The 27,362-nt window shown below is 41.5% G+C and overlaps 1 protein-coding gene across 14 annotated transcripts in view; it reads right to left on the reverse strand.

Moving 5' to 3' along the window:
* The window catches only part of LOC120722957 (supervillin-like), a 45,512-nt gene extending 22,032 nt beyond the window's left edge, over nt 1-23,480 (reverse strand). For 7 of the 14 annotated variants that reach the window (XM_040014250.1, XM_040014193.1, XM_040014184.1 and 4 more), the window contains exons 1-17: nt 22,791-23,479; nt 20,560-20,623; nt 19,435-19,526; nt 19,275-19,332; nt 19,034-19,182; nt 15,717-16,548; nt 14,633-14,716; nt 11,089-12,384; nt 10,510-10,680; nt 10,288-10,325; nt 10,110-10,171; nt 9,827-9,963; nt 9,515-9,610; nt 7,668-7,959; nt 6,668-6,733; nt 4,504-5,215; nt 1,326-1,842 (exon numbers count right to left, since the gene is read on the reverse strand). In XM_040014250.1, coding sequence (XP_039870184.1) covers nt 1,326-1,842; nt 4,504-5,215; nt 6,668-6,733; nt 7,668-7,959; nt 9,515-9,610; nt 9,827-9,963; nt 10,110-10,171; nt 10,288-10,325; nt 10,510-10,680; nt 11,089-12,384; nt 14,633-14,716; nt 15,717-16,548; nt 19,034-19,182; nt 19,275-19,332; nt 19,435-19,526; nt 20,560-20,623; nt 22,791-22,851 — 4,727 coding nt within the window. In that variant the 5' untranslated portion in view covers nt 22,852-23,479. Of the gene's footprint in view, nt 1-1,325; nt 1,843-4,503; nt 5,216-6,667; nt 6,734-7,667; nt 7,960-9,514; nt 9,611-9,826; nt 9,964-10,109; nt 10,172-10,287; nt 10,326-10,509; nt 10,681-11,088; nt 12,429-14,632; nt 14,717-15,716; nt 16,549-19,033; nt 19,183-19,274; nt 19,333-19,434; nt 19,527-20,559; nt 20,624-22,790 lie in introns of those variants that run through there. The other 7 variants (XM_040014167.1, XM_040014175.1, XM_040014210.1 and 4 more) reach the window with 7 other exon arrangements.
* Between the last annotated feature and the right edge of the window lie 3,882 nt (nt 23,481-27,362).

The raw sequence follows: 27,362 nt of genomic DNA on the forward strand, positions 1-27,362 counted from the left end.
GTGTTCATCATGTGAAAAGGTTTTTGAGGGGAAGAACCACAAGCAACATAACTTGCCAGTTTTGGGAATACTGTTTTACATTTATTGCACCAATGTGTACGACTATGTTGTCGTGCATGTGTTTTTGAGGCCGTGTGTGTGATGTCTGTAGTCAAAGTTTGGTTTTTCAGCAAGAGCAAATGGTTTTGAGTATAGAGCTTCATTTTGACCTGACAATACGATGTTTGGGAAATTGGGTGAGAAGTTATGGATTTGTGTTTACTGTTTTGAAAATACGAGGCATAGTTTCAAGAAATGTGTTTAAGCAATCGAGAAAAACTGTAACAAAGGCCTCCAAAGACTGCATGAGGAGCCCTGATAACGAATGGCCGAGGGGTAAAGGAAAGTATGTCATAATCTCCTCTCCTTGTCTGGACAGGGCAGAAATGAGGGCATTAGGAGGAATGTGCAAACTCTCAGGGGACTCTAACAGTCCACTCAGCTCTCTGCCAGCTGTGAAACACAGTGATGCTAATAATGAATCTCTCCCACCTCCATGGATGTGAAAGAGTTAAACAAACCTATATACGGCAGTGAAGGACACACAGTCTTATCAGGTGCAACACTACAATGTTAGCAAGCTTTGGCTTTTTTGACTCAGCCAGCAGAAAAGAATCAAAATCTGATCTTTGCTGGCATTTAATTTTACACCTTGTAAAGAGCCGAACTCTGATTGGATCCAGAACTTGTGAATCCACTTTGTAGCCTAGCCAGTGTTGCTAGGCTACAAGCTTTAAAGAATTATTTTCTTTGTGAATTTTCATTCATCTAAAGGATCCCAGTCACGGTTATGCGTGCCATTGTTTGTATTCCATGTTTGGCACCAAAGCCTTTGAAGGTATTTATATTCAGAAAAAAATAAGTTTCAGGTCTTTTGGTTACACTGCACTTATTTCATTTATGTGAAAAAATGTTTTTGTATGGTTACTGAACCAATTTCACTAGACATAATGAGGCATAACGACAAAGACGGCAGCAATAGACTTCGCATTTTATACCAGATATTGTTTCTCAAACCTGAGCATGTTTTTTATCTCCAAAACAGCTGCCCAAATAAGCGCTCAGAGGGATTACCACCATAGAGTTTTGTCGTTATGAGGAGCAGCACCTTCCAGAGACCACAAATCGTAATTTTGGAATTGAGTACTAATTTGCTTTTGGACGTTGTTTTGGACATTTTAATCGTATCCTCTACATCTTTTTTCCCCCTCTGCTTTTACATCTACAACAAATAAATAAATCTATAAGTAAATTTGCACTAGATGAAATCTTCAGCTGTCACTCACCTCTCCTTTATGGACATCTGTTTGCTGGACATGCCGTCAGACAGCTGGTCTCCGGACTCTGTGGGGGACAGCAGGTCCCCAGAATGATCACTGTGTCTGCCCAAGTCCTCGATGTGTTCCAGGGGCAGGGACTGGGACTTGATGAGCGCCTGGGGCAAGGACTGAGGTTTGGGGGGGGTCTGCGGAGGCACCTGGGGTTTGAGCTGAGGCTGCGGTGCTGTCTGCTGGTAAGGCTTAGGGAGAGGTTGGACGAATCCCTGAGGTTTGGGCTGGGTTTGTGGCGAGTGATTGAAAGGCTTGGGATATGTTGGTGGGGCCTGGGAGTACGGCTGGGGCTCGATGTATGACGGAGGTTTGGGTTGGTTTGGAGGAGACTGCTGTGTGAAAGGTTTAGGGAGGGTCTGGGGAGGCTGAATGACGGTCTTCTGCTGCTGCTGGCTGCTTGAAACGTGAGACACAGTCCTGGATGACACTTTAGCTATCAGCGGCCTCAGTGGCGCATGATGATCCGGCACATCTGGGAGAAAAATAGAATGCAATAGTGTATATTAACTGATCAAAATTACAGATATTTACATAAAAGATTATGTGCCACAGGCCTTCCATCAAAACCTGTTGAAAACATATTAAAAAGATAACTTTTCCAGATGTGAAAATATGGAAAATATGTCCCACTGTGATTACACTTGTTTAAAATCTGAGAGGATATGATACCTCTGGAAATTCCTCAGATGATCTTGCTGTGAGGTGACTTTATATATACAATGGTTACCATTTAGAAGTTTTTAGTAACTCTTTTCAACAGAAAATTGCTGAGTGGGAGTAAACATGGATCTGTTTGGGAACCGGGTAAAATTCAAATATTTTCAACAGCCTGAAATACAACATTACACCTTTCATCTTTTCAGACTTCTACGTTCTCAGATTTCTTTTTCCAACCAAAGGAAAGAATTAAAGCATTTCTATGTTCAACTTTTATATACAGTCTATATCTTGAACTAAGACTTTTCAAACTACATCTGGTTCAGCAGTATTTTCAATAGTCCCACCTTAATTGGTGTTAATGCGGTGAAACAGTGTAGATGTTAGCAGTGTTTTGAAATAAAAACATATTAGCATGGATGCAGGAGCCCTAAAAGGTAAAACTAAATTAAACTAACAGAAAAGTCAAAGTCAACTTTTAAAACGCACTGTGTGGGTGTAGCATTAGTTTAAAGGCTCTTTAAAATCTACCTTTCAGTTTTTGTTTGTTGGCTGATGAATTTAGGGAAGCTCCATCTGATATTTTAGCGCTGGGTTTATTGGAAATGACCACATTGTTCTTTTCGCTGAACTGATTATAATTTTGTTTGTCTCTTATAAATTTGAATATATCAAAACGTTCCTGAAGCATTTTTTTTTTGAAAGAACCCTTTTTTGCAAACAATCACAGTGTAAATACTCCAATAATAGTCTGGAAATGGATTCACGTGTTACTAAACACCAAGATGAGGTTACCATATATCTGTTTGTGCACCAACTCCGTGAAATGCATGCATGCACACAAGGAAACGATTTTGTCGGATTTAAGTTCGAGCCACATAGTTGCAGACGTTAGAAGACACGTTCACCTCAATATTTTGAGCAAAAACATTTTTCCCACCAGCGAAAAATGCTTTTGTTAACTTGTTACTCTGCAAGTTATATGTAAGAAGAAGAAGCTTTGAGCAACTTTTTGAATATGTTTTGTTGCTAGTGTGCTATCTTATCTTTCTGCCTGCCTGTGTTTTCACCCTCAGAAACATATCTGAGATGCACACGAATATCCTCTGAATCACCTGAAAACACAGATATACTTGACATACTTTAAAGTGTGCACAAAGTTTTGAACATGGGTATCTGAGCTATTAAAAGAAACGTAATTATTAATGTGAGCAGGTGACAAATGGCCCTTTGGGCAAACAAAAACAGAAAAGCCTGATATGACACTGTTAGTTCATTACACTCTTTCTGCTGGAGCGAGGCAAAGTTAAGAGGGCAGCAAAGTAAATATATATGTATGTTGACTCAGCAGGGATAGCAGGAATAATATTACACTGGAAATATTTTTGAAAGCAGTACAGAATACCAGAGAGCCTCGCTGCATTACAGTGCAGTTTTCTGTTTCTTTTAAAAAATGTCCACTACACTGATACAGAAAATGAAAATGCTGCATAGAAAGTAAAGTGTGAGATGATCAGGATTTCCTGCAGGGAGGAATCCCAGACTATCCCCACTTAATGTGTATTAAATATACTGTGGAGATACCTCACAGTATTGTGAAAAACTCTGGCCACAGTCAGAAGGACAACTACACAGTAGGCTTAACATGTGTCTTATTAAGGCTTTTAGGCATGTTGTGGTATTTCCCCAGTGAATCATGATAAGCTCGTATAAAGGATCTTACTATAGTGAAGATTTACTCATGCAGAAGTAAATAAGGCTATAGCCTCCAGACAAGCCTTCCATTGTGTCCCTCTTGTCCTCTACCTGCTTTATTTAAGTGCCCAACAATTGCTCTGCACTCTCTCAATGAGTGCTTTCATCTTTGCATGTACTGTTTGTGTGCATGCATGGGAAAGGACCACCCCTGGACACTCTGTGCATTAGTACATAAAAACAGGTCAGGCCTATTTTACTGTAGCATGTGCACAGCTAAGCCACAGGCGTAATGTGGTGCAAAAGGGATGACAGCCCCTGTAGAGGCCACAGCAGTGAGGAGAGACAGTTCTATATAAAAATCTTAGCTGATCAACAGCATGTTAGGAAAGGGCTTCCTCTTTCCAGACAAAGAAGCCACGAGGTAAATTCATGGAAAAATATGCTAATTAGATGCAGTCTCAGACGCCTCTCCCTCTCTCTTTCTGTATCAGCCAAATCAAACACCCCCAGCTGGGACAAGTGTGTGTGCAGCCGGCAAAAACCAATCATGCGTGGGAGCATGCTGCATGAGACAATGAGGATAATGAGAGCAGCCCCTTCCCCAGACATTTCTCCTTCTGTCTTTTTGTCATTTCCGTTTTGTCTTTTCTTTTTGCCCCTTCTATTTTTATATCTTTGTCCATCCTTCTCTCAATCCCCCCCTCTGCCCCCACCCACCCACCCATCACCCCAATTATCTCCATCTCTTTATGTTATAATCAACAGAGAAGCTTCCTACCTGAGACCGGGCCACTGCCTCTCTCCTGCTCATGTGTGGAGGAACTGTGCGCTGCTGCAGCCTCCCTCAGGTAGCCTCCTTTTCCTCGTCCTCCTCCCTCTGCTCTGTCTCTGTTCTCGTGGGAGTCTCCGTCTGCGGCTCTCCAGCTGGGCAGAGACTCTGACTCGCCCTCCCACAAAGAGGGCTCGGCAAAGTGCTGAAGCCGGGGATGCTGCTGCCTGTCGTCTCTGTCCCTGTCGGGGGAGTGCCGCTTACCCTTAATGCTGCTGCCTTGGCCGGCTTCTCTGGCTCCTCCCTGCTGTCTTTGCCTCACCTCCTCCTCTTTCGGTGCTCTCCGGCTCTCCTCCTCCTGCCTGTGATCAGTTGAGGAGGTGGGAGCAGGAGGGGCCCCAAATTTCTCCTGGCTCTCAGGGAAGGGATGAGGGGAGGAGTTGAGCTCAGACTCTGGGTGGCCTGGGTCCCCACTCTGGGTCATGGAGAAGTACTTCGGCGCCCTCTCCTGGTGAATGCTGGTGCTACTGGAAGCCTGTTGTTGGGCAGGGATGTAGGTGACGGCAGTGGACTTCTCTAAACGGAGACCATCATCATCACCGGCAATGCTGCCTGACGCCTTGGTTACCATGGCGATGGAGGCCTGGGAGGTGACAGCTGCCACCGATCGAACCAGGGAGGCTGACAGGGGCTCCAGTTTGATCTCGCCGCTATTTTTCAGCTGCAAGAACAGCAGGAGTCGTGTGAGAAAGTCGGGACACAAAAGACAGAACAACAGAAGAGGTGCAGGGATCGATATGAAGGGCGGAGGACGTGAATACAATTAAAGCAGACAAATTAGAACTCAATGGAGGGATAGGTTGCAGAACGTAGGCCTATGTGGATGTGATGGTGAACAGACAGACGACGGGATGGCAAAGAGGCCAAAAGGTAGGGAAGAAACATGTGGACTGTTGAGAGGAAGGAAAGCAGCAATCACAGCACAACTGAAGCCACAGCAGTAGCTGTCATTCACACAATTACCTGATAATATACATCTTAGCCACGTCGTCATACTTAAACACAGCTCAGTAATTTCCTTTTAATTAGGTTCATACTTCCATTTTTGTTAACCAGTGTGGCATCATGGAGTGATCAGTGCAGTGTAGGGTCTTTACCTCACAATTTAAAGCACCTCAACCATTGTTGTGATTTGGAGTTGTATAAATAAAATTGAATTGAATTAAAATGCATCTGAAATTCTTGAGCAACAAGAAGTTAATGAATACAGACGCCCTAATACTTTAAAGTACTGGAGCATGATGAGCTAAAAAATAAAGCTGGATTTAAAATTTGACACTTGATTTGAATCTTTCAAACAAGAGTCAGTCAAAGGATTAGTTAGAAACACACACTGTATATAAAAGACAGCCAACCGCAAGTACACACTTTCCCGATGACTTCCTGACACAACAGCCAAGAGTTTTTGTCTCCTGCTGGGAACAACCTGAGGCTCTTTCGCTTGTTAGGCCAAAGTGTGAAGCACTACACTATGCAGTTTATCTTTAATATGTCATCTGTGGTTAGGAATTAAACTTTAAAAGCCAGAAAAGTGCATCAAAGCTGTATTGATGTTATCTCCTACATTGTGTAGTTTATGTCTCTTCCTCAAGGTGCTCCAGCACAGGTGGCTTATACATTTACGGAAATAACCAGTCATGAATAACATGCTAAAGCTCCACACCACTACCACACACTGATTTTGTTTGCAATTCAAGGTCTCACCAAATTTTGTACACATTCAGTATCACATCTATCCACATACTAAATCCACAGGTAAGCATTTCTTTTGCAACAGAAGTTACTTCAGGACTAAACAAACTAAAGAGCTGTATTTGCTTGCATTTGAATATCCCATGCTTGTTATGCAGGGAACAAGCATGTCCCAGAAGCAGCAACCATTAAAAAACATAGCCACAGATAACAAAAAAACTCAACCAGAACTTTTAATTACATGCTGTTTTGCAAAGAGTACACACATCTAACACTGAGGCAAAATAAAATTCATTTTTAACCGACACCAAAAGCCACTAGACACAAACACTGACTTCTAGCAGGACCTGATCAGATCAGTCCTGGCGGGATTTTTCAATGCAACCAATCATAAGCTCCACAAATGCAGCAGGGGTCTTACATGTTCCTCCTGACTGGTCTCTAAGTCACCATTGCACACTGCAGAGGTTACTGCCAGCTCATCTTCCTGTGTGGAAACCAGGTATTGACTATGACTCACTGCTGAGAACATGGTGGAGATAAAGTCGACCTTTTATAAAATATCTCAGCGTGATGTCAGGTTATCTTTGTCAGAGGATGCCGGGGAGGAACGTTTTCATTTTTCACCCTTACTAATATATACAGTATTATAAAATTCAGGGTAGCTCTGGAAACAACAACAACATTAATGTGATAAATGAAAATTGTGTCAGGCCTCCCATTTGTGGACTTCTTGTCATTTGTGACATATGGAGGCTAGTAAAGTTTAAAAAAACACAAGTGCAAAATAAACTCTGTGACCTTTTTTGTGCTATGTAAAAGTCATCCCTCTGCACAGAGAACCACGTCAGCTGTCGCTAAAGCACTGAGGCAAACTGTTCGTGGTGCTCACTGCAGTCACTGGAAGTAACCTAAAAGTAAAATGTTTGCAGGTTTTTCACAAATCTTACAGCAAAGAAACTCTAGATGATCTATTGTTCATTCTAATTAAATTACACTTTTGTCTGCACATCAGAAAATTGTTAACCTCCTGCAGAACTTTGGTTTTACTCTAGAGCTTTTGTGATAAACAAGAATATCATTCAATTCATTTTATCACTACTTACACAATTTCATTGTTGTTAGTTGTAATTGTTCCCTTTGTTTGTTTTCAGCCAATTTTCTCTGCTTTCTTTGCACTTTTTGTTGAGCATTGCAGTCTTTCATGTTATTTCTTTCAGTCTCTTTTCTATATACTTCTACCAATTTTTGTGCCTTGTTTTATGCCTAATGCCATGTCAGTTTTGAATAAAACAAATCTAATTATAACATATGTATTGCACAGAGCTTTGCTCATATATGTTAGAAGAAAAGTAGAAGAACTAGTAGTGGTCGTTAGGGATCTTTGTATATTGGCATTGCAAAAGGTGAAATTATTGTACCTTCTTCACCTCTCCCTGGGTGATAGGTTGAGTCTGAAAACGAGCATTAGCTCTGCGCTGGCGGGTGTCCCCTCGAGTCCCCTCACCAGTCTTGCCTGTAGAATGGGCGAGGCGGTTGAACAGGGCCATTTTCTCAGACAAACTGAGCGTGGAAAGGTCTGGCTCCTCTGGGACACCTTCCTGGCCATTTACCTCCACCTCTGCAGTGGAAGCCTGAGCTGGTTTCTGGTGCTCCTGGCTTTCCTTGTCCTGCTCCTGGACTGTTGAGCCTGGCTGAGAGGAACCCTGAATGCTGGGGTAGAGACAAAGGGATGTCAGTGACTGATTTAAAAAATAAATAAATGTTTACTTTAACCTGGGACATTTTTATACTACTGTGATATCTGCCTTTGACTTGGATTAAATGGAAAATTGTGCCACTGAAAGCACACAAAAATATTTCTTTGAGTTAATAGAGTAATAATTGTTAAAAAAAAAAAAAAACAACAACAACAAAACATTATTATAGAGTTTCAAATTTGCTTTTTGATACTTTAACCACCTGCAGAGCAGCATCCTTAAAGTCTGCTTTTTATATACTTTATAAGTTTACCTGATGAGTAAATGGCTGTGGCAGCTGTGTCAGATTACAGTCACAGCAACAGAGGCATAAGCAGATCAGCCCACAGATGACTGATAATCATATAATGCAGCTGAATGTTTGCAGTAGTGTGCTGAGTTAAACCTGGCCTGGTAAACAAACTGCAAGACATGTGAGCTCACGCTTTAACCTTTCTGATGATATGCAACCTTTTCCTTCACCGAGGTTTGTGACCTGCATGTGAAAATCACTGCAAGAAGCAGTGATGCTTGGAAACTGAACGTTTAAAGTTCTGAATGAGTTATTGTGTAAGCAGTGTCTTCTATCTCGTATAAGGTGCACACAGCAAAGAAGCAGGACATGAGGGGGGCAGAAATAACAAGGTAAGGTGAGCTGGATGAGCACATCAGCACTGCAACCAGGAGAGGGAGACGGAGATTTATTAACCGCAAACAACATGGCAAATTAAATAGGAAAGGGTAGTTAGAAACTAGGTGTGGTTGTGGGTTTTAGCTTTATTTAGAGCGCAAACATCATGCAGATCTCTCCAATTCATATGTGTGGATGTCATTCAATGGAGGGATTTGCTTGAAGCAAATGTAAGGGTTGTTCATGTGCAGCTTTTCAGGCTATCTTTCTGCTGTCTTTTGTTCTTTATTCTTGTTTACTTCTTGGACTGAAGTCGACCTGCTCCTCCTAACCTAATTTGGGACTTATCCAGAAAAGCTCAGTAGCACGTTTTATTGCCATTTTTCTCTTAATGTCTTATTAAAGACAATTTGTATTTTACTACCTGCGTCTGACTTTTCCTGCTTTTAGACTGTTTTATGAACGAACGCACCCAAAAGAACCCCCAACATATCAGTAAATTCTTGGATAACATAAATTATTCCAGTTTATAAATTACCCCAATTCTCTAAGTGCATTATTAAAGAGTATTTTTTATTATTATTTTTAATCAAGCATAATGGCTAGATGCCTTCAGTGCTAAATATAATTTTTTACTATACATTGTAACGCACCCTCTTCTCTATAAAATTCATAAATTTATTTTTATGCTGGAAAACATCCCATTTCTCCCTTATGTCAATGCTGCTGCCCTGCATTACCATCTTCTGTTTCAACCCATCCACCACCCCAGCATCCACCCTTTTGGGTCCAGGGAGATATTTTACACATCACCAGTCTTTATATACTTGTCTGAGCAGAGTTGTTTGACTAAGTACATTAATATCACACGTACACTCAGGAAAACATCAGAGCGTACCTGATGCTAGTCACACTGGTGCTGCCTACTCTGGATCCGGACACATTATCTAGATTACTGTGGAAAACCGGAGGTTGTGAAGATGTGGCAGGATCACTTAAAGTGGAGAAAAGGACATATATATATATACAGAAAAAAACAGTGAAATTAAGGTGATGGAAGGCAGAAATAGAAGTGTCTTCAGATGTGTCAAAGAGAAAGGAAGAAAAAGACAAGAGAGGCACAGAAAATTACAGATAGGAGCAGAGAAATGACTTTTAAAAATGAAGGGAAGGAGTAAAGGAAAAGAAAAGCTTCAAAATGCCCATCTACCTTGAAGCATTGACCACCTCCTTGTTGGTGACAGGCTGTGTGTGTGAGCGGTCCTGAACTCTTCTCAGACGTCTTTCTACAGCCGCATTTCGTGAGCGTGGTTTGGGAACACCACCCTCCAATGTTTTTTCAAGTTCCTGTATCAAAACAAAACGTATACCTGTTTCAACCTCCGTGTATACTCAGATAACTCACCAAAGGTGATCTAAGCCAAATTTCAGCTTTTGAAACTATGATTTTAAAACGGTTTAACAGCATTAATCGTGTGTTATGAATAATTTACCCTGAAGAGAGACCTCTTTGCAGCCACACTCATCTTGGCTCTCTCATCCAGTTTTTCTTCATCTGCTTTTAAAAAGGAAGAATTATGTTATATGCATAATTATATATTGCAAAAGTTATGAAAATTTCCTTAAACAGTTTTTACACTAAATACATTTTCTCTGATAGACTGTACTCGCCTTCAGCATCCTGTAGTTGTGAAGGGCTCAGACGAGACCTGTAGAAGACATAAAAATACATCATTCCTCTGAATTTATACCATATTTCATTTAATCTTTTGACCACGGGACCATAACCTTATGGCCGGTGCAGAGTCATGCTCTTTCATGCCATTCTGTGTTTTTTCCTTTGTCAATGGACTTGTTATAAGGAGTTCCTAGTACAGAAACCTCCTCTTGTACCTATCAGACTCCAAACGCTCTGCAGATGTGATGGGCTGGGTCCTAAACCTCTCCGACATTCGACTGTCTCCTGGAGTGATGTAGCGCCGAGGTCTGCGAACACCCCTGTCCCGATCACTGCTGCTAGACGGATCTACTTCCACAGCTGAGAGATCTACTTTAGTAGTCTCACTTTTGGAGGAATGGATGAATTTGGAAAGTGTGACGAAGACAACAAAAAGGAAAAGTACACTTAAACCAATAATAAAGATAGTTGGTCTTGTTTTTTTAATTTAACATATTACCTTCAGACGCACTTGGGTTAAAAAAATAAAATAAAAGCAGACACACAGACCTAACTGCAACACAAATATAAAGGTCAGTTACTTGATGGTAACATGCAGCTGTGACCCAACTGTCAAAACAGTTTGCAGAAATGTAATGAAACACAACAGTATTTCACACCTTCCATGCCACATAAAATGCATCACCATTATTTTCTCAGATTGCCACTGTATTATTTATTTGCACCAGCTTATTAATGCACTGTTAGACAGTTATTTAGCAATGCAACACAGAGCCCATGCTCAGTGGACCTACAATTCTGGTTTCCGGTTTGCATTTTCCAGATAAGAGTGTCGCAGCTGTGCCACTGACACCCTTGTGTCCAGGGTGCCCGTCTCCCCGTTAGCCATTCCTGGTGCAGGGCCGGTCCTGGATGCCTCTCTGCCGATGTCCATACCATACAGGACAGCATGCTGGCTTATACCTATATCTGACATGGAGCGGGTTCGTGTCTTGAGTTTGGACCCTCCACTCATCTCCGTGCTTCTGTGTCTGGCCTGAGGCAAAGAGGAGCCCTTCTGGAGGTAGGCTGAGTTAAGCCTCTGGTGCCCAGATGGAGCCTGCTGCTGCTGCCTGTGATGCTCAGACTCCTGGTGTATTTGGGGATGTTGTTTCTCCTGGGAGTCTTGCTGTTGACGTACAGTCTTATGTCTTTGTAGCTCCAACTCCTGTTGTCTTTGAGCCTGTTGTTGTCTTTGACTCTCCACTTGCTGTCTCACGTGGTCATACTTATGTTGCATTTGCGGGTCTTGTTGTTGAAGTTGTGCAGCATGCTGTCTGTTGTGGTGCTGTTGCATTAGAGGCCCTGCTTGCTGAATTTGGGGCTCTTGGTAGCATATAGGGTCAGAGGATTGATGCTGTCTGGGCTGCGATGATCTAAATGCTCTTTCCTCTAGGCCGTCATGGCCAAGCTCTCTCCTCCATTCTCTGATCCTTTCAACATTTCTCTCCCTCCCCCTCTCCCTTGGTCTCTCCCAATCCCAGTCTTCCTCACCTCGACTTGCCCTCCTTCGTTCTGGACTTTTGTTCTGCCAGTCTGCATCTTCATGTCGTCCCCTATGTGTGTCATCCACACTCCTTTCCCTTCGCCGTATCTCTGAGGGCAACACAGCTTTCCTGCTCTTTAACAGGCCCTCTGTTTGGGCTTCTTCCTTTAGGGCTTGCCTCGCTTCCAATCGTGCCTCCCTATGGGCAGCATAGATTTGGTCAGAACTAACTCTTCTTCGTGGTTGTACTTCAGGGGGTTCAGAAGGTCTGGCACTTGGTTCTAATGGAATCATGGCCAAATAGGGCTGAGAGTCCATAGCAGGGCCAGAGTGCTGGTAGTCGGAGTTCGAAGTAGGGTAGGGTATTTGCCCATGAATCGGATGGTAGCCTAGGCTGTGCTGAGGCTGGGGAACTGTCCTTTGCTGGGTGGGTTCTGAATGCTGTCGCGTATATTGAGCTGTGCTCCCTTGAATACGGTGTCTGTTATCCTGGTGCCTATCAGGACTGCAGTCAGGAGGCCTCTTGACAGTTTCATCCCTGGACAATCGTTCCCTTACTCGGATTCTTGGAAAAAGGAATGCACAAGGGAAACTGAGCTTCCAGTTCAATTAGAAACTACTATTTCCTCTAAGCCCAAAACTCAACTCAAACACAAGGGGATATAAGTTGTAATCCAGAGTTCCACTAAAAAATAAAAAATAAATAAATAGAAATAGAAATTAAAGCCCTTACCCAATTTACTCTGAAGTTTGTCTCTACCTGACCGGCCCTCTTCCATATGCACATTAACAGTTTGCGATGATCGCCTTCACTTTCACCATCAAAATTGGCAACTCTTCAACTTTATTTTAATTTTTGGGAAGCTGCATGTTTCCAAATCTGCCACACGATGGCACTTTGTGTTGACAGTCTGACCCAAGGAATGCAAAAGTGTCAACTATAAAATAAACTTGTTCCTGGTCATGCGGCCGGCTTGATACACTTTGGCCTTAAGGTCATAGCTGGACATCTAACATCAAAAAGGCTGTGTCAGACTGACAGAAAATTCTTTCTGTGTAAGTTTGTAATATATGGTGAAATTACAAATCTGAATCAGAAACAGTGCAATATAAAGGTGCAAAGGGGATACTTGCCAAATTCTGCACTATTTAATCACATCCAGTAAATCTGCCTTACACAAAGTTTGGTAAATAATTACATAAACTGACAACCGTTGTATTGTCTGAAGAAAAAACCCCATCAAAACCTAATTTCAATTCCATTAATTCCAACTAGACAATGTCAGACATAAAGAACACAAACATGAGGCTATCACAAGACCAATTCCAGCTCTCAGGTATAGCATGTCCTAGGTTTAAATTTGAATCCAAGTGTCCCTCTCTCTCTCCGATGCCAAAAAAGTCAGTCAAACTATTTTTATCTACAACTTTATAACCCTTGGTAGCTAAAGGTTGCACTAATCTCATTGTACACCACTAAGCCACACATAATTGATGTGCCTCTGCTTTATCTGACATGGCATGAAAGACCTAAAAGAGTCCTTCTTGTACTCTAATACCAGCTAGAATAAGCAGCTGACAAGGACAAACAGAAGTCACAGTCATTTGGGTGCATTCAAGAAAAAGTGATTAAAATAACCGCCCTAAAAGAACCAATAAACTTTACAAATAAGCACCATTATTTTTGATGTTGCTGTGATGTGCTGTGATGCATAATAGTCTAATGAAAGGTCTGACTGAGTCATACCACACCTTGTTAATTTCACTTATTCATTCGAGTGTTCATTTGAGAATTTTAGTGTTCATCATTTCACCAGCTATTTGCAAACGGGCTGTATTTCTTATCTATGCCACTGTCCTCTCCAGAAATCCACATATAGCCAAAGTCTTCACACTTTTTTAACAGCAAAACTCAGATAAAACTTCAGTTTTCTACCAGTTTACCTCACAAAACCATTTTAGAACATTTTAAAACCATTAATGTAAGCTCCTTATTCCACAACATTATAAGTAAGTGATTCAGTGTAAGACTGAGATATAGTTTCATAGATGCTAACAGGCCAGAACCTGAGGAGGGGGCATGTGAGTACAGCCTTGCTGACAAGTGCCAAGTCAGTAGGTCTGCGGCCGACTCAGGTCAGGGTCTGGAGCTTTCAAATGTTGTCACCCCATCAACTCCGTTTCACTAACACTTATCAACTGCTCGCCAAAATCTAGTGCCTATTTCAAACTGAAAATTTCAAACTGATCGCGTGAGATGCGGTTTTAGGTAAATCTTTGAATTAAAAAATGTTAGAAATTAAAGTTTGTCAGTTGAAAAAGGAAAAACCCTCAGAACACCAAACAACTGTTAAATGAGAGACTATGATGTCAATTATAGTGGGAATTATTAATGAATTAAAAATAATTGTGAATAGTTATGCTTTTGATGTATGGAAAAGATTTAGCTGATTGTCCACTGGAAACATTTTTCTTTCAAGTTTATTATGTTATTACATTTACTTGTCACAGTATTGTCAGGAGTATTATATTATATAAGTAAGCAGGTTTCAAAATTGTTCAAGGCTTTATTCAAGGCTTTTAGGAAAATTGCACTTAAGACATTTCAAACTCCTTCTGCACACCATTATTCCCAGAAAAGGACTGCATTAAAAGAAAAGCACAGCCTGGTTTTTACCTGAAAATATCACATGAGCAATCATAACCTGGACTTTATTTAGTGCCTAAGTGCTGTGTTATAAAACCATATGTACCCAGTGGACAGTGGGCAATTGGTGGGGTTTCACGCTAACGGCATCCCAAGTGGACTGTACCTTGAGGGCCAGGTGAAGTCTGTCTGAGCATCACTCTCTGAGTCTGTGTTGAGAGACCAGTCGCTCTTTGACAGGGCGGCCAGGCTACAGGATGATTTCATGCATCAGTATCAAACCCTGAGAGAAACTTCTGCTCAAGTTCTTAGAGACCAAATGTGCACTAAGCAGCTGGACTGTGCGACAACTACAACTACAACAAGAGTCAAGTTTAATAAGTAAGAACATTATTTATAGGCTTCATATAAGATTTGCCACAGTGGCATCACCCTGAATTCGTTCACATCCATTAAGCGTCTCGTTCCTTTTGTGGTGGCGTCTTCAGGTTTATAATAGAAACTGACAAACTCTTTGCTTAATGAACCAGGCTGCTGTTAAGTGAGGTTCGCCTCTAAAGGCAAGCAAAATCCAGCCCTGTAATCATCCCTCTCACGTACAACCTTTCCTTGATGAGCTCCCCAGAGCCTCTTTCTATGTGAAACTGGAGCAGGCCAAGTGTGACTGAGCTGGGCCCACAGTCCAGAAAGATCCTAGCACTGACACAGTGGTAAAAGCCACAAGCTAAGAAGCTCAGCAGATAATGGGAGCCACAAACTCCAGATTATAGATTTTGAAAAGATAAAATACTTCTTTCAAGCTTTTTTTTTACAAACACCAAATTCTAACAAGATTGCAAATAAATATTTTATAATAATTTGAATTTGTAATGATAAAAAAGTAATTAAAAATTAGCATATGAAAAGTATTATTAAGAAATATTAACTGAAAAAGAAGCATCAGAAATGTTATGGTATGATCACCGATGCACTACTGACAGCAGTAAAATCTTAAAGTATTTGCAGGTGCATGGAGTAAAACCAGTCAAAATAGGAGAATCAATAATGTTATGCTAAAGTAGGAATACAATAACAGAAGTTTAGCTAACAATAATTTATGTGGGGTGTTAGTATTTATGCAGTATTTTATTATTCTAATCTAATTTTTTGGAGTTATATTGACATATACTTGTGCTGTATTTTGGTATTAGTGTAAAAGATAACAAACTTTAACCTGACTGCATGCATTTTGTTTTATTTTGTCATCTTACCCCTGCCTGTTTAGGATGCTCTGGGCCTGCTGCTCAATGAATAAATCCCCAGGGGAGATGCCGTAGCGAGTGGAGGGCAGGGATGCCCGGCGGGCAGTGCGAGGGGAGCTGGGCACTGCTGCAATGCTGTAGTCCCGGGTGGTGGCTGGACTTGGCTCCTGCTGGGAAGCATCTTGCTGGTGGGGTTGCTGTTGTTGTTGGGGCTGGGCTGGATGCTGTTCCTGAGTCCTTGTTCTAGAAGAGACTGAGCGCTCCTGAGCTCCACCACGCCGATAGTTCTCCATATTCATCACTCTTTCCTGTTCTGAAAATCGGCTTGGTCTTTCTTGAGAGGGGGGAGGGGCTTGGTTTGACTCGGAGGAGCTTGATGTGCTAACAGGCGCAGGATCTGGGTGAGTCCTCATGGAAACCCTGCCCACTCCAGAGCGGTACGGCACCCTAGGGTCGCGTCCTTCTGTCTCTACTTCTGGTCTGTCCCTGTCTCGCCTGGCAGTAGTTTGTCTGTCAGCGGAGTCTGGATCACGCCTGGAACGGTAGCGTGGTATATAATCGCTGTCCGCTTCCTGATCCAGGAGGATGCCATAACGCTCTGAGAGCTGGCGCCGGCGCTCAGCTTTGTAGCGGGCGATGCGCTCAGCCTTAGAACTGAGGTTTGTGGATTCTGTGGGGCCAGATGTGGGTGTAGAAGAGGTGGATAGTGTTACTGGGTCAACATAAACCAACACTGGCTCTGGGCGGCTGCTGCCAGCACCACCTTTGACCTGAGGTGACCTGTCAGGAGATGACACCTGCTTCTGTGGAGCCACCGTCTCCTCTCGGCTGTAGCGTTTCACTGTGGTAAATAGTAAAAATACTTCATTAATTATCAGCAATAACCCTGGAGAACTAAAAATGATACCAAAATCATGTCACACGGATGTAAACTGAAAATGTTGAAGTTGAGTTACACTTACAGCAGAACAATGCTCAAGAGATCAAGTATAGATTCATGTGAAAAAGAATGTTCTTCACAGAACTCAATGCAGGCCTGTGAAAAACTAGCATATCCCTAACACTTCTTTAAGAATTAAGGGGATAAGTAGATGCCAGGTGCTGCTAATCAAATGCATTTTATTAACTGAGTGTGATAACACAATGACATAATCCCAGGCCAGAATCATCCCGGCAAAGACCCCAATCCAGTCTGCTGAATGGCTTTGGAAAATGTGAAGGATAAGCGAAAACCCTTAGTGATCCCATATGTCTCAGGAGTATTGGAACAGTTGAGACGCATTTTTCGTAAACACCGCATCTCCGTGGCTTTTAAACCCTAAAACACGCGGCGCCAAAAATTGGTCTGCCCCAAGGATCGGGTCCCCCGACAAACAGAGTAATGTAGTGTACGCTGTTAAGTGCCAGGAGGATTGCCAGGACTTATACATCGGGGAAACCAAACAACCTCTGGTGAAACGGATGGCACAACACAGAAGAGCTAACTCCTCAGGTCAGGACTCCGCAGTCTACTTACACCTACAGGTTTGAGCGGGGAGTCAAGGAGGACAATTATGTAAAAAGGGAAGGACCATCGCTGAATCAAGGACCTAGGGGCCTAAGGGTACATCTGTCACCATCTTGCTGTGATTGCCGCCATTCCCCAACTCTCTGTGAAATACTCATGGCCATTGATCCGCAGGCTTTGATCAGTGGTTGTTGATCAATGGTCATGAGAATTTGCATATTAATGATCAAGGAACTGACCTCACAGCCCATTGTTCATTCAGTGGGCTACTTCCAGTCATTGTGCAATTGTGCTTTATAAGGTTGGGGAAACTAGCAGGCAGCTGAGACTGAAGAAGTCACTTGGATGAGTGATGAAACGTTTCTCCCACTGAAAACGCGACCTCCAGATAAACAGATTCAACTTTTTGGGAAGGATGGCATAAATTTTGGACTTTTACCTGTATTTTGACAGGTTTTCCAGCTTTCTTTCCAGCTTTCATCTTAAAGTCTACAGGCCTCAGTTAGCATGGTATGGCTTATTTGGAAGCACTGCCAGGAGAAAGCCCAATTTCTCTAAGAAGAACATGAGCTTGGCATAAGTTTGTTATGCTGCATCTGAACAAACCACAAGACTTCTGGAACAATGCTCTTTGGATGGACAAGACCAAAGCGAAGTTTGGCCAGAACGTGCAGCACCATGTTTGAAGAAAAACAAGAGATGTATAACAAAATAAACACCTCCGACCAACTGTCAAACAGGATGGTTGAGGGTTGATGATTTGGGTTTGTTTTGCTACAGGGTCTGGGCAGTCGACCATAATTCAGTTCACCAAAAGTTTACCAATGTATTGTAGCGTCAAAGAGCCCATTAGTCTGACAGCTAAAGCTTGGCCAAAATTGTGTCATGGAACAGGACAATGATCCCAAGCACAGAAGTAAATCTACAACAGCTTAGAGTAGCTGAAAACAAAAATGGTCAAGGTGTTACGGCGGCCCAGTCAAAGTCCAGACCTCAACCTGATTGAAATGCTTTGGTGGGACCTCAAGAGAGCTGTCCATAAACAGATGCCCACAAACCTCAATGAGCTGAATCAATGCTGTAAAGAGCAGTTGGCCAAAACTCCTCCACAGTTATGTGAGAGACTGATAAAGTCATACAGAAAACTACTACTGCTGAATCAAAGAGTGATTGTGTAGTCCTGAGAAAACCTTTTCACATGATTGTACAAAATACATTTTTTTAAAAACACAGATGCAGTTTACACAAGTGTGACATTTTTCTGATGTGGTGAAACAGAACATTCTCAGACATTCGTATCACTTTTTTACTTCCCATCTTGCAAACTGTGGCAACATGCAATTACAAGCAGTTTCAGGGGTGCTTGATTGCTCAAAGGTATGTTGAGATAACACCAATTCTGGGAATACACACACTGACATTGCATCTCCAATGTGGTTTCATTCCATTATTTCAAGAGCTCCAAATTGTTTCAGAAGTGTCATGTTGAGTTTTTGTATTTTAAAAGCTGACAGGATTCCCTATGTTGTTCCTGAGGCTGACTTCCTGTACTTTCCATCTGATCTGTGCATGCCGATGCACCTTGCATAAAACATTCTGTTAATCTGAGGATAGGATGTCTTAAAGAGGGAGGTTTCCCCTTGTTTCAGACAGGCAATGAGCTGTGGGTCTGCACAAAACCCAACTATGTCAACCTACTCTAATAGAGTCTATTAAAGCATATATAGAGTTAGAAATGAGGTCCTCTTCAATTGTTGAGACATATTTCAGTAGTCCAATTAAAGCAGCACAGTTCAGCAATGCATCATCCCATGCTTACCCATCACGCAAGGCTCACAGGGGTCTGAGGCACGGGTGTATCGTGGGGGATCCTCCTCAAGCATCCTGTTGGCGACCAATCCACCAGGCACCAGTGCAGGTGGTGCATCACTTTCAATGCCCTCCAGGCGCCGGGCTATCCTCTCCTTCCTGTTGGAGACAACATACAGCAGGTGAAGGTTAGAAGTGAAGGAAATCTTTGACATGTTTACATCAAAATACGTTGTCCTTCTTGAAAATACCTGTTCATTCCCAAATCCTTTCTGACCGCTCCCTCAAAATATTTCTTCAACTCTGAAACTAAAAGTAGGACCAGAAATTTGAGTGATAGAAATGGCATGACTAACTAAACATTAATTTATTCTGTGTTATTTTTTGTAAGTGTTTAGAAGTGAAGCCCACCTTTGGGGAGGACAACCAGAAGTTTGGCATCTGTATCTGAAACACTCTTGACCAAAGCGGTCTTGTCATTCAAGGAGAAGTCACTCTGAAAACTGAAAAAGAAGAGAAGAAGACACAAACCAATATGAAACTTATGATGCAATAAACTTCTATTCTTTTAATCAGGAAGTCTAAAGTCAACCCAAAGAAAACTAATGATGCTCTAAACCTCACATAGCCAACTAGATTCCTCTTTGGCCTTCACAACAACTCTTCCTCAGCTGACCTGTCCTAAAGAGGTAAAAGCAGGTAACGCTGAAGCTCAGCTGGTGTAGCTTCTATTAAGATCCAACTTAAGAAAGAGGTCATCAATTCCTTAATTAGAAACCGCCAATTAAGGTCTTCTCTTAATGATTTTATTTGGCAGCATGAACAGATCACACAAGCCAGGATAATTAATCTCACACTTCTTTTGTATCCAGTAGCTTCTCCAACTATTTTATTCATCACTTAAACATAAATCTTAACATCAGTTGTGTGCGTTAAAGTTCTGGAAGTGATGCTGAGCTAACATGATGTAAGAGTAAACATAAAGCTAAAACTGAACTACATTGTTCATGCTTACATATCCAGAATTAAATCTCATTGAGCTGCTCTTGTCATCTTTTAAATAAGATTTTAGGGTGCTACTCTTCATTTTTAGGACCAGATACCTTTAATTTTGTCTTATAATTTGTATAGAAGTGAAGCTATTTAGCTTGTAGCCCCAGAGCACTAACGCTGTCCTGTAAACTAATGCAAAATGGAGCTTGGTGCAGTGTGGTCCTGAAGGAGGTATTATAGCTCTAATTCCATGTGAACTAAAAGGTTTCTTAGCATAAGCTGGTCCAGGCATCTCAGCTTTTAATGGTTACTAAGCATGATAAGCTAAAGCACTCGAGTAAGTAAATCATATAGATCGGTTCAATGCGTCCCTAGATAACAAAACATAAAATGACAGTAAATGCTGCATATCATTTACTTTAAGTAGCTTACATTATAGGTAGCTATATAAATAAATCCACCTGCTATAAACCCATTTTTAAATTGTTTTAATATTGGTATCCCATCGTGATTTCACATAAAGAGAGTTTATTCTTTACTGACCTTAAGGTGTCTGTTGGCAGCGAGGTGGAGGTACAAAGTTTGGTAGACGCTTTAGATCCAAATCCTGAGAAGAGATACAAGACACAGTTAAACTTGAATAATAAATATATACATATATATGTTGGCATTGCAAGTACCGAAGCATCTGTATCAAAATAAACTGTATGTTTCACTATAATGTATTACAGAGTTCTTTATCCATTAATCAAAGACAAAACCTGAAACAAAATTTAAGAAAAGGAACAAGAAACAGCTCAATATGCATCATAAAGAAAGTTTTTTAAAACCTTCTGAACAGCTGATAGAGCTATTTTGAACTTTTCTGGTAGCATGGTTGTAGCATACATGGTATAACTATGCTATAATTGTACTGCTTAGAGACAATCAAGAAAGAATGGAAAAGCCTTGTTGCTTTGATCACTTTCCAGAGGTGTTAAATCCTGTCTAGCTGCAGTTTAAATATGTGTTTTTGTGTTTGAAACTTGTATAAATCCACGACTGAATTGCTCGGTCCTTATCCATATTTGATTTCAAAAGTACTTCAAACAACATACATATCCACCAGTGTTGCTCCGTGGAGTTTTTTTTTATAGTGTACTATAACACCTACCAATCCAACAATCAGTACAAGACATATAGCCTTATATTATTTTTCTTTTGACATTTAAAGATGAGGCAAATCAAAACTTCAACCCATTCACAATCTATTTTTTTATGAGGAAACAACAACCTTTTACCAACATTAGAAACTCTCTTTACATGGACACAAGAATTTAAGTTAAAGTAAACAATGACATTTAATGCAGGAAACCAAAATCAATCAATAAATAACTTAATCAATATTAAATGAAACCATGTCCAGCTTTGGACAAAACCCCTACCAAGCTGGAAACAGACAGACAAAGACATTTTGAAATAATTCACAGGATTATTTTGATGGAAAAACACAAGACCGATACAAAATAGGTTGATATTATAGAGCGATTAACCAAGAGTTGCTGCTGTGCTCTTCTCAAACTAAACACTTGGTTCATTTCTCACAGGAAATTTCCAACCCCACAATGAGCTCACTTCAAAAAAAGAAAACTCTGAGTTCACATCCAGTTCCCAACTGATATCTGACCTTCTCGCTCACATGTCACAGCAACAGCAGCCTGTTGTAAAGTTGTATCCCAGTATAGGGGACCGATCACATTACTGCTCCAGACGCCTTCATAACATCTTATTTTGGCCCCCGAGTGACTGTGTGGCAATGCTGTGCAACTTTTGTTTTGCAGGGTAGGAAGGAAGCGTGGATGTGTAAAGATGTGGTTCTGGAGAAGGCAAAATCCTGACAAGTATCAAGTTTAAGGGTTTCTCGGTAACATGTAGGTGACTTCAGAGAAATCAAAATCTGTTAGACTCCTTCATTTTATAATTTATGCTCTTCTCTGTTTACAAAACACAGATTGCTGAAAAGCTGTCCATGACTACTTCTGTACTCTGTACTTCTGTATTTTCACATGTGCGATCAATAAACGCCATAACCTTTGGCATTATCTGTTCTCAAATCCACAAACATTCAGCGTTTTCACAGCCTGTGGGAATTCGTAGAGCTGCATGTATCTGTCAGTCTGTGATTTCACTAACATACTTCCTCTGGTGGAAAGCCCCTTGTACAGATGTCAGCTTGTCTTTCCTTGGAAACGCCTGCAGGTTGTCAACAAAACAAGCAGCACAAGCATCAAAGCTGGCACTGCCAGAGAGCGGCTTAGGCTGCTGACGGTCCTAAAGTGAGCGTGGAGAGGAGAGGGATTTTCTATAAATATTCAGAGGTGCAAAATAGACTCCCTGAGTGAACTAGGGCTTTGCTTTCCACACAGTGTCTTCCCATCATACACCTTGTGATGTTTTTACAAAGCGTTTCATGAAGAGTGCATTTACAAGATAAGGCATCCACAGGAGCATCTACCTGTTGAAATATAAAGTGCTAAATGAGAGTAGCTAAACCACACTTTTTAGTATCATAATCTTAATTTAAAAAATTTTGCATAGTTTAAAACTCATATCACAACTGTTTGATCCAACCAATAAGAAGTCTCAAGGTGAATCACCTCATCTATCAATCTCTGTCACTTTTCTTAGCTAAGAGCTAAATTGCATGGATCTTCCAAGCTAATCTAGACAGTTAAAGGTATTCAAGTGGGTTAAGAAAGTCTTCCTAAAGCCTCTTCCTCTTCAGCAGGCCTTACCTGTGCCAGAGGGCTGCACATGGTTCACATGGTAACTAGAGATCCATGGGTTTCGAAACATGTTTAGGGAGAAGAACAGAAGGATAGCCTACGCCTATACTCCCCTCTGGTCACAGTGGTGGTAACGGTGGTGGACAGCAGGAGTGGCAGCAGTGAAGATGAAGGTTGCTACCAGCAAGCCGAAAAGGAGGGATGGAGGTGGTGACACGACCTCGCACGCACACACATATATACACACACGGACACGCACACAGTTAGAGCAGAGTGACTGGCCACAAAGCTACAGCCTGGACAGACTGGCAGTCGTGCAATGCCGGTGTGTATGTCGGTGTGTGTTCGTGCACGCAAGCGAGCCGAGAGAAAGAGGGAGAGACAGCACAGCAGGGTGCTAAAGCAGCTCACAACCCTAATCAGATTACAGGCAGAAATTAGCCTTGATGATGAAAACTCTGGAACAGGATTGGAGGAGGATGCCAGGAGGACTGCAGGTGGTGGTGTGGGGCCCAGGACTACTGGAAGTCAGATGGTAGCTTAACACTGGCATAGTAAGGGCATGCTTCAGCCAACATTGCCAAGTGCCATCAAACTTCTATAAACTGAAGCCAAACACTGCATTAATATTATGATTAGGCTCTTAGGCTACATTCACACTGCAGGTCTTAATGCTCAGTTCCGATTTTTTGATCAAATCCGATTTTTTGTCTGCTTGTTCACACTACAAATAAAATGCGACAGCAAACGCGCTCTTGTGTGACCCCTCAAAGCGGCCCGCGTGCGCAAAAGAAGACGTCACACACAACGCGCTCTGTTTTAAGTTATAGAGTTATTTTGTTATTTATATATGGCCTAATAATTATCCTTATTGCTGTTTTAGAGAGGAGCGGTGCTTCAAAGGATAGTTGGAAATGTCTGTCAGAATCTGCAGATTATACAGTACACATAAAATGTTCACATTTCTCCAACTTTGTCTTCCCAACAGTTTCACTAACATCTACACGGGATGGCCAGGAATCTTCTCCGGCGCTGATAATTGGTGTCTGTCTTGTGTCGGTGACGTAAAAGATGGATTTAAAGCGACATGACCGTTCAAACAGCAGTCGCTTTCTAAAACATCAGATGTATCAGATTCAGTACCACATACCAAAGTGACCCAGATCGCCTGCAGTGTGGCTGTGAAACTTTTAGTCATTTTTTTTAATAGTATTACAGTTTACAAGAAAATAAAATTCAGTGTATTCCCAAAGCAATGATTCACTCTAGTTGCAAGGCTATCAGTTTCACCCTGAAGTCAGTAAGGCTTTCATATACAGGGATGTGGCTGATAAGAAATGGCCTTAAATTTGGTTTCCTTCTCTTCATACTCCATCAAAACTGTGCTGTAAGATCATTGCTTTTTGCTTCAGCACCTGCTTCATGTTCATTGTTTGCTGCTAAAAATATGCCAGCGAGTCAGGCATATATGATAATCACATAGTGCTGGTGCAGAGGCAGTTTTATTGAAGAAATGGCAGAAGCCACTTCTGTCAGTCATTACATCAGTGAGACGAGTGAGGACGACGCAGCACCCTGGAGGTCACAGTGAGAGTTCAGAGAGTCGTGGCATAATCTCCTCCAGCAGTGCAACAGCTGGCCACCTTTAGTGATATAACACATGGAAATATATATTGGGAGAATGTATGAAAAGCTCTGTGTTTTTAAGAACTTAAACTCTGAAATATCCATCCATCCATTTTCTCCCACTCTTGTTTTTGCCCTTGTATATGTAATGTTTTCAGCAGAAAGTTTGGATCACAAATACATTAGGTAGCGTAGCTTACTGCTAAAATTATATATGGTAATTAAAAAACACTTTATAGTTCAAAGTACATTAAAAGTACAAGGTAAATAAAAACACCTCAAAATTCAGAATTAGTCATGTGAGATTTCTTAGCTGTTTCTGGGCCACAGTTTCAATCATTCTCTGCTATTTGTGACAATAAATGCTTATATGTGATGCAATGTACGAGGCATAAAAAGCCCTAAAATCACAATGTGTAGAGCACCTGGAGCAAGGATGTATGCAGCCTGTAGTGTTTCCTGTAGATGACAGAGGATGAAGTTGTTTTTAACGATCGGTGACCTGATTTAAAAACAAAATCTTGTTACACAGTTTTGGAATCACTTGCTTACTCACTCGTCTTCTCTGCGTGATGCGTTTTCTCACCCTTTCACACACAAACTACCCCCACCTCCTCCAGTCTGCCTCTGCACCCTGTAGACGCCCCTAATAAGGCAACATGTGTTGTGAGTGGCTGCCTCGGAGAGAGGTCACCCCATCAGGCAGCCTGCCTGTGTTTATCAAGGGACCATCTCCACGCCTTCTCCCCGCTGCTCTGCCTTGTTTTCCTTGCCATTCCTTCTTTTCCTTCCCCAGATTTGCCCTCCGTGCATCTGCCTCACACACTCCTCTTGTCTCTCCCACTCATTCCCAACAACTCCTTCTCATTCGTCATGTCTTTCTCTCTCTTCTACTCTTTATTGCATTCATTTTATTTCTCTTTGTCTTATCAGTTTCTCCACCACTTCCAGTAGCAACAAACACAAGACATCCTCTTTCACTCATTCTCTGTCTCACTGGTTGCATGCAAATTTATCATTTCAAAATCTGCCAGACGTCATTCATAAGGCTTTTCTTAGAAGTAAACCACACTGGCAGGGGATGTAATACTTCAAGCTTTCCAAGTAATAAAGATGGACTACGGGTGGATGAGCTGATGACAAGATGGGAACTCGTGTCAGACATCACGACCAGCGCACAGGTTTAAGATCTGATTTGCAATCCTCTTCTATCATTCAGAATTTACAGTAACCCAATTAAAGAAGTGTCTCCTTAATTTTATATGGGGATATCATTTAAAAAGTCAGCTGTAAATATCTCACTTATGCAATTTTTGTACAATTTTTAGTGCATTTGTACAATAAATGAGCTTTCTTAATGCACAATATCAGCAAATCTAAATTTTAAATGAAAAAAAAAATACTTCACTTTTGAAATTAGGATATCCTGCCAAAAAATTATCTGTAAATAAATCATAGCAACAAAACTCTGATGTTAACAGGCCGTCAGCGACATTAAAGGGATGGATGTGCACATTCAGACCACTTGGTGGTCTCACGGTCTGTTAGGTGGAAGACACAATGTGAAACTTTGCTCTACAATTTCATCACTTTTCAGCACAGGATGTACAAACGCTGTCATGCAACCTTCAATAAAACTCAACACCCAGAACATCATGTAAACACCACTTAACAAATCCCTGCATGACTCAGCATCAAAGCATCTCTCTGCTAATCACGCTTGACCTGAGAAGCCCAAGCTGGACATAAAGAGTTTTAGCTAAGTTTGGAGGTATTCCTACAGACAGCAACACCATAGGATACTTTGTTTGAATCTGTTAAAACTTTCTGTGATGATACTTATGGGGGGCTTGTGTCGAGTACAATGTTGTGCTTTTGCATTCCGAGTTAAAGACAATATTTCAACTCACAAAAACAAGCAATTAATTCCCGTGCATACCATTCCTGCTGCACTGCATGACAATCTGCAGACACTTTAGTGAGTTAAAGAAAAATAATTTCCATGAAGTCGTTTGATGAGTTTAAACTGCTATGTGTCAACATTATAAAGAAAAAAATGATTAAATGATTCCAAATATTAACCATAATGACACAATAAAAAAATCATTATACACACTGATTAACTAAACAGAGAAATCATTCCCCAAATTTCCTTTACACTCTATATATTTTGTTGTCGTCATAGTGGATCATCTGCCTCAATCTCACCCGACCCTTAGCATCCTCTTCTACATGTCATCCTTCACTGCAACCGTGAATCTGGTCTTTTCCTCCTGTCGGGCAGCTCCGTCTTCAGCATCTTTTGTCTAGTGTCTCCACTATTCCTCCTCTGCCAATGTCTAAACCATCTCAACCTTCACTCTCTAACTTTGTCTCCAAACTACTGAACCTGAGCTGTCCCTCTGACATACTCATTTCTATCCCTGACCCTCCTGGTCCCTCTTACTATCTTCAGCTGTGCCACCTTCTTCTCCTTCTCAAGCTCCGATATTGCCTGTGCCTCCGTCTCCAAACCAGACATCGTAGCAGGTCTCACTATCACTATTGAAACTTTCCCTTTCGCCATTGCTGCTATCCTTTCATCCTTGACACTCGTCTCTGAGGGATGAGACACTTGTCTCTGTCCACTCCTCTTCCTTACCTCTCTTGTGTACTGTCTGTTGCTTTGGTTGATTTGACCCTGGAGTTAATTTTGCCAAAAAGTGATGAACAACAAACAACTATCAGCAACCAGCAGCTAAAACTGATCCAGGGTTACAAACTTGATTCTTTTTAAATTAAATCCTCTGGCCCTGCCTCACAGTCCACCAGTATATATGTTAGGTTAATGGTTGGTACTAAATTATCTTCACGTCCAGGGTGCATCTAGTCAAATATGAGCTGGAATGGGCTACAACTTCCCTGTGACCCAAGAACAATACCTGAGAAAAAAATGGATGGACGGTTCATAAATCT

Source organism: Simochromis diagramma, unplaced genomic scaffold, assembly GCF_900408965.1.
Source record: "Simochromis diagramma unplaced genomic scaffold, fSimDia1.1 OVJJ01000205.1, whole genome shotgun sequence".
NCBI lineage: Eukaryota > Metazoa > Chordata > Actinopteri > Cichliformes > Cichlidae > Simochromis > Simochromis diagramma.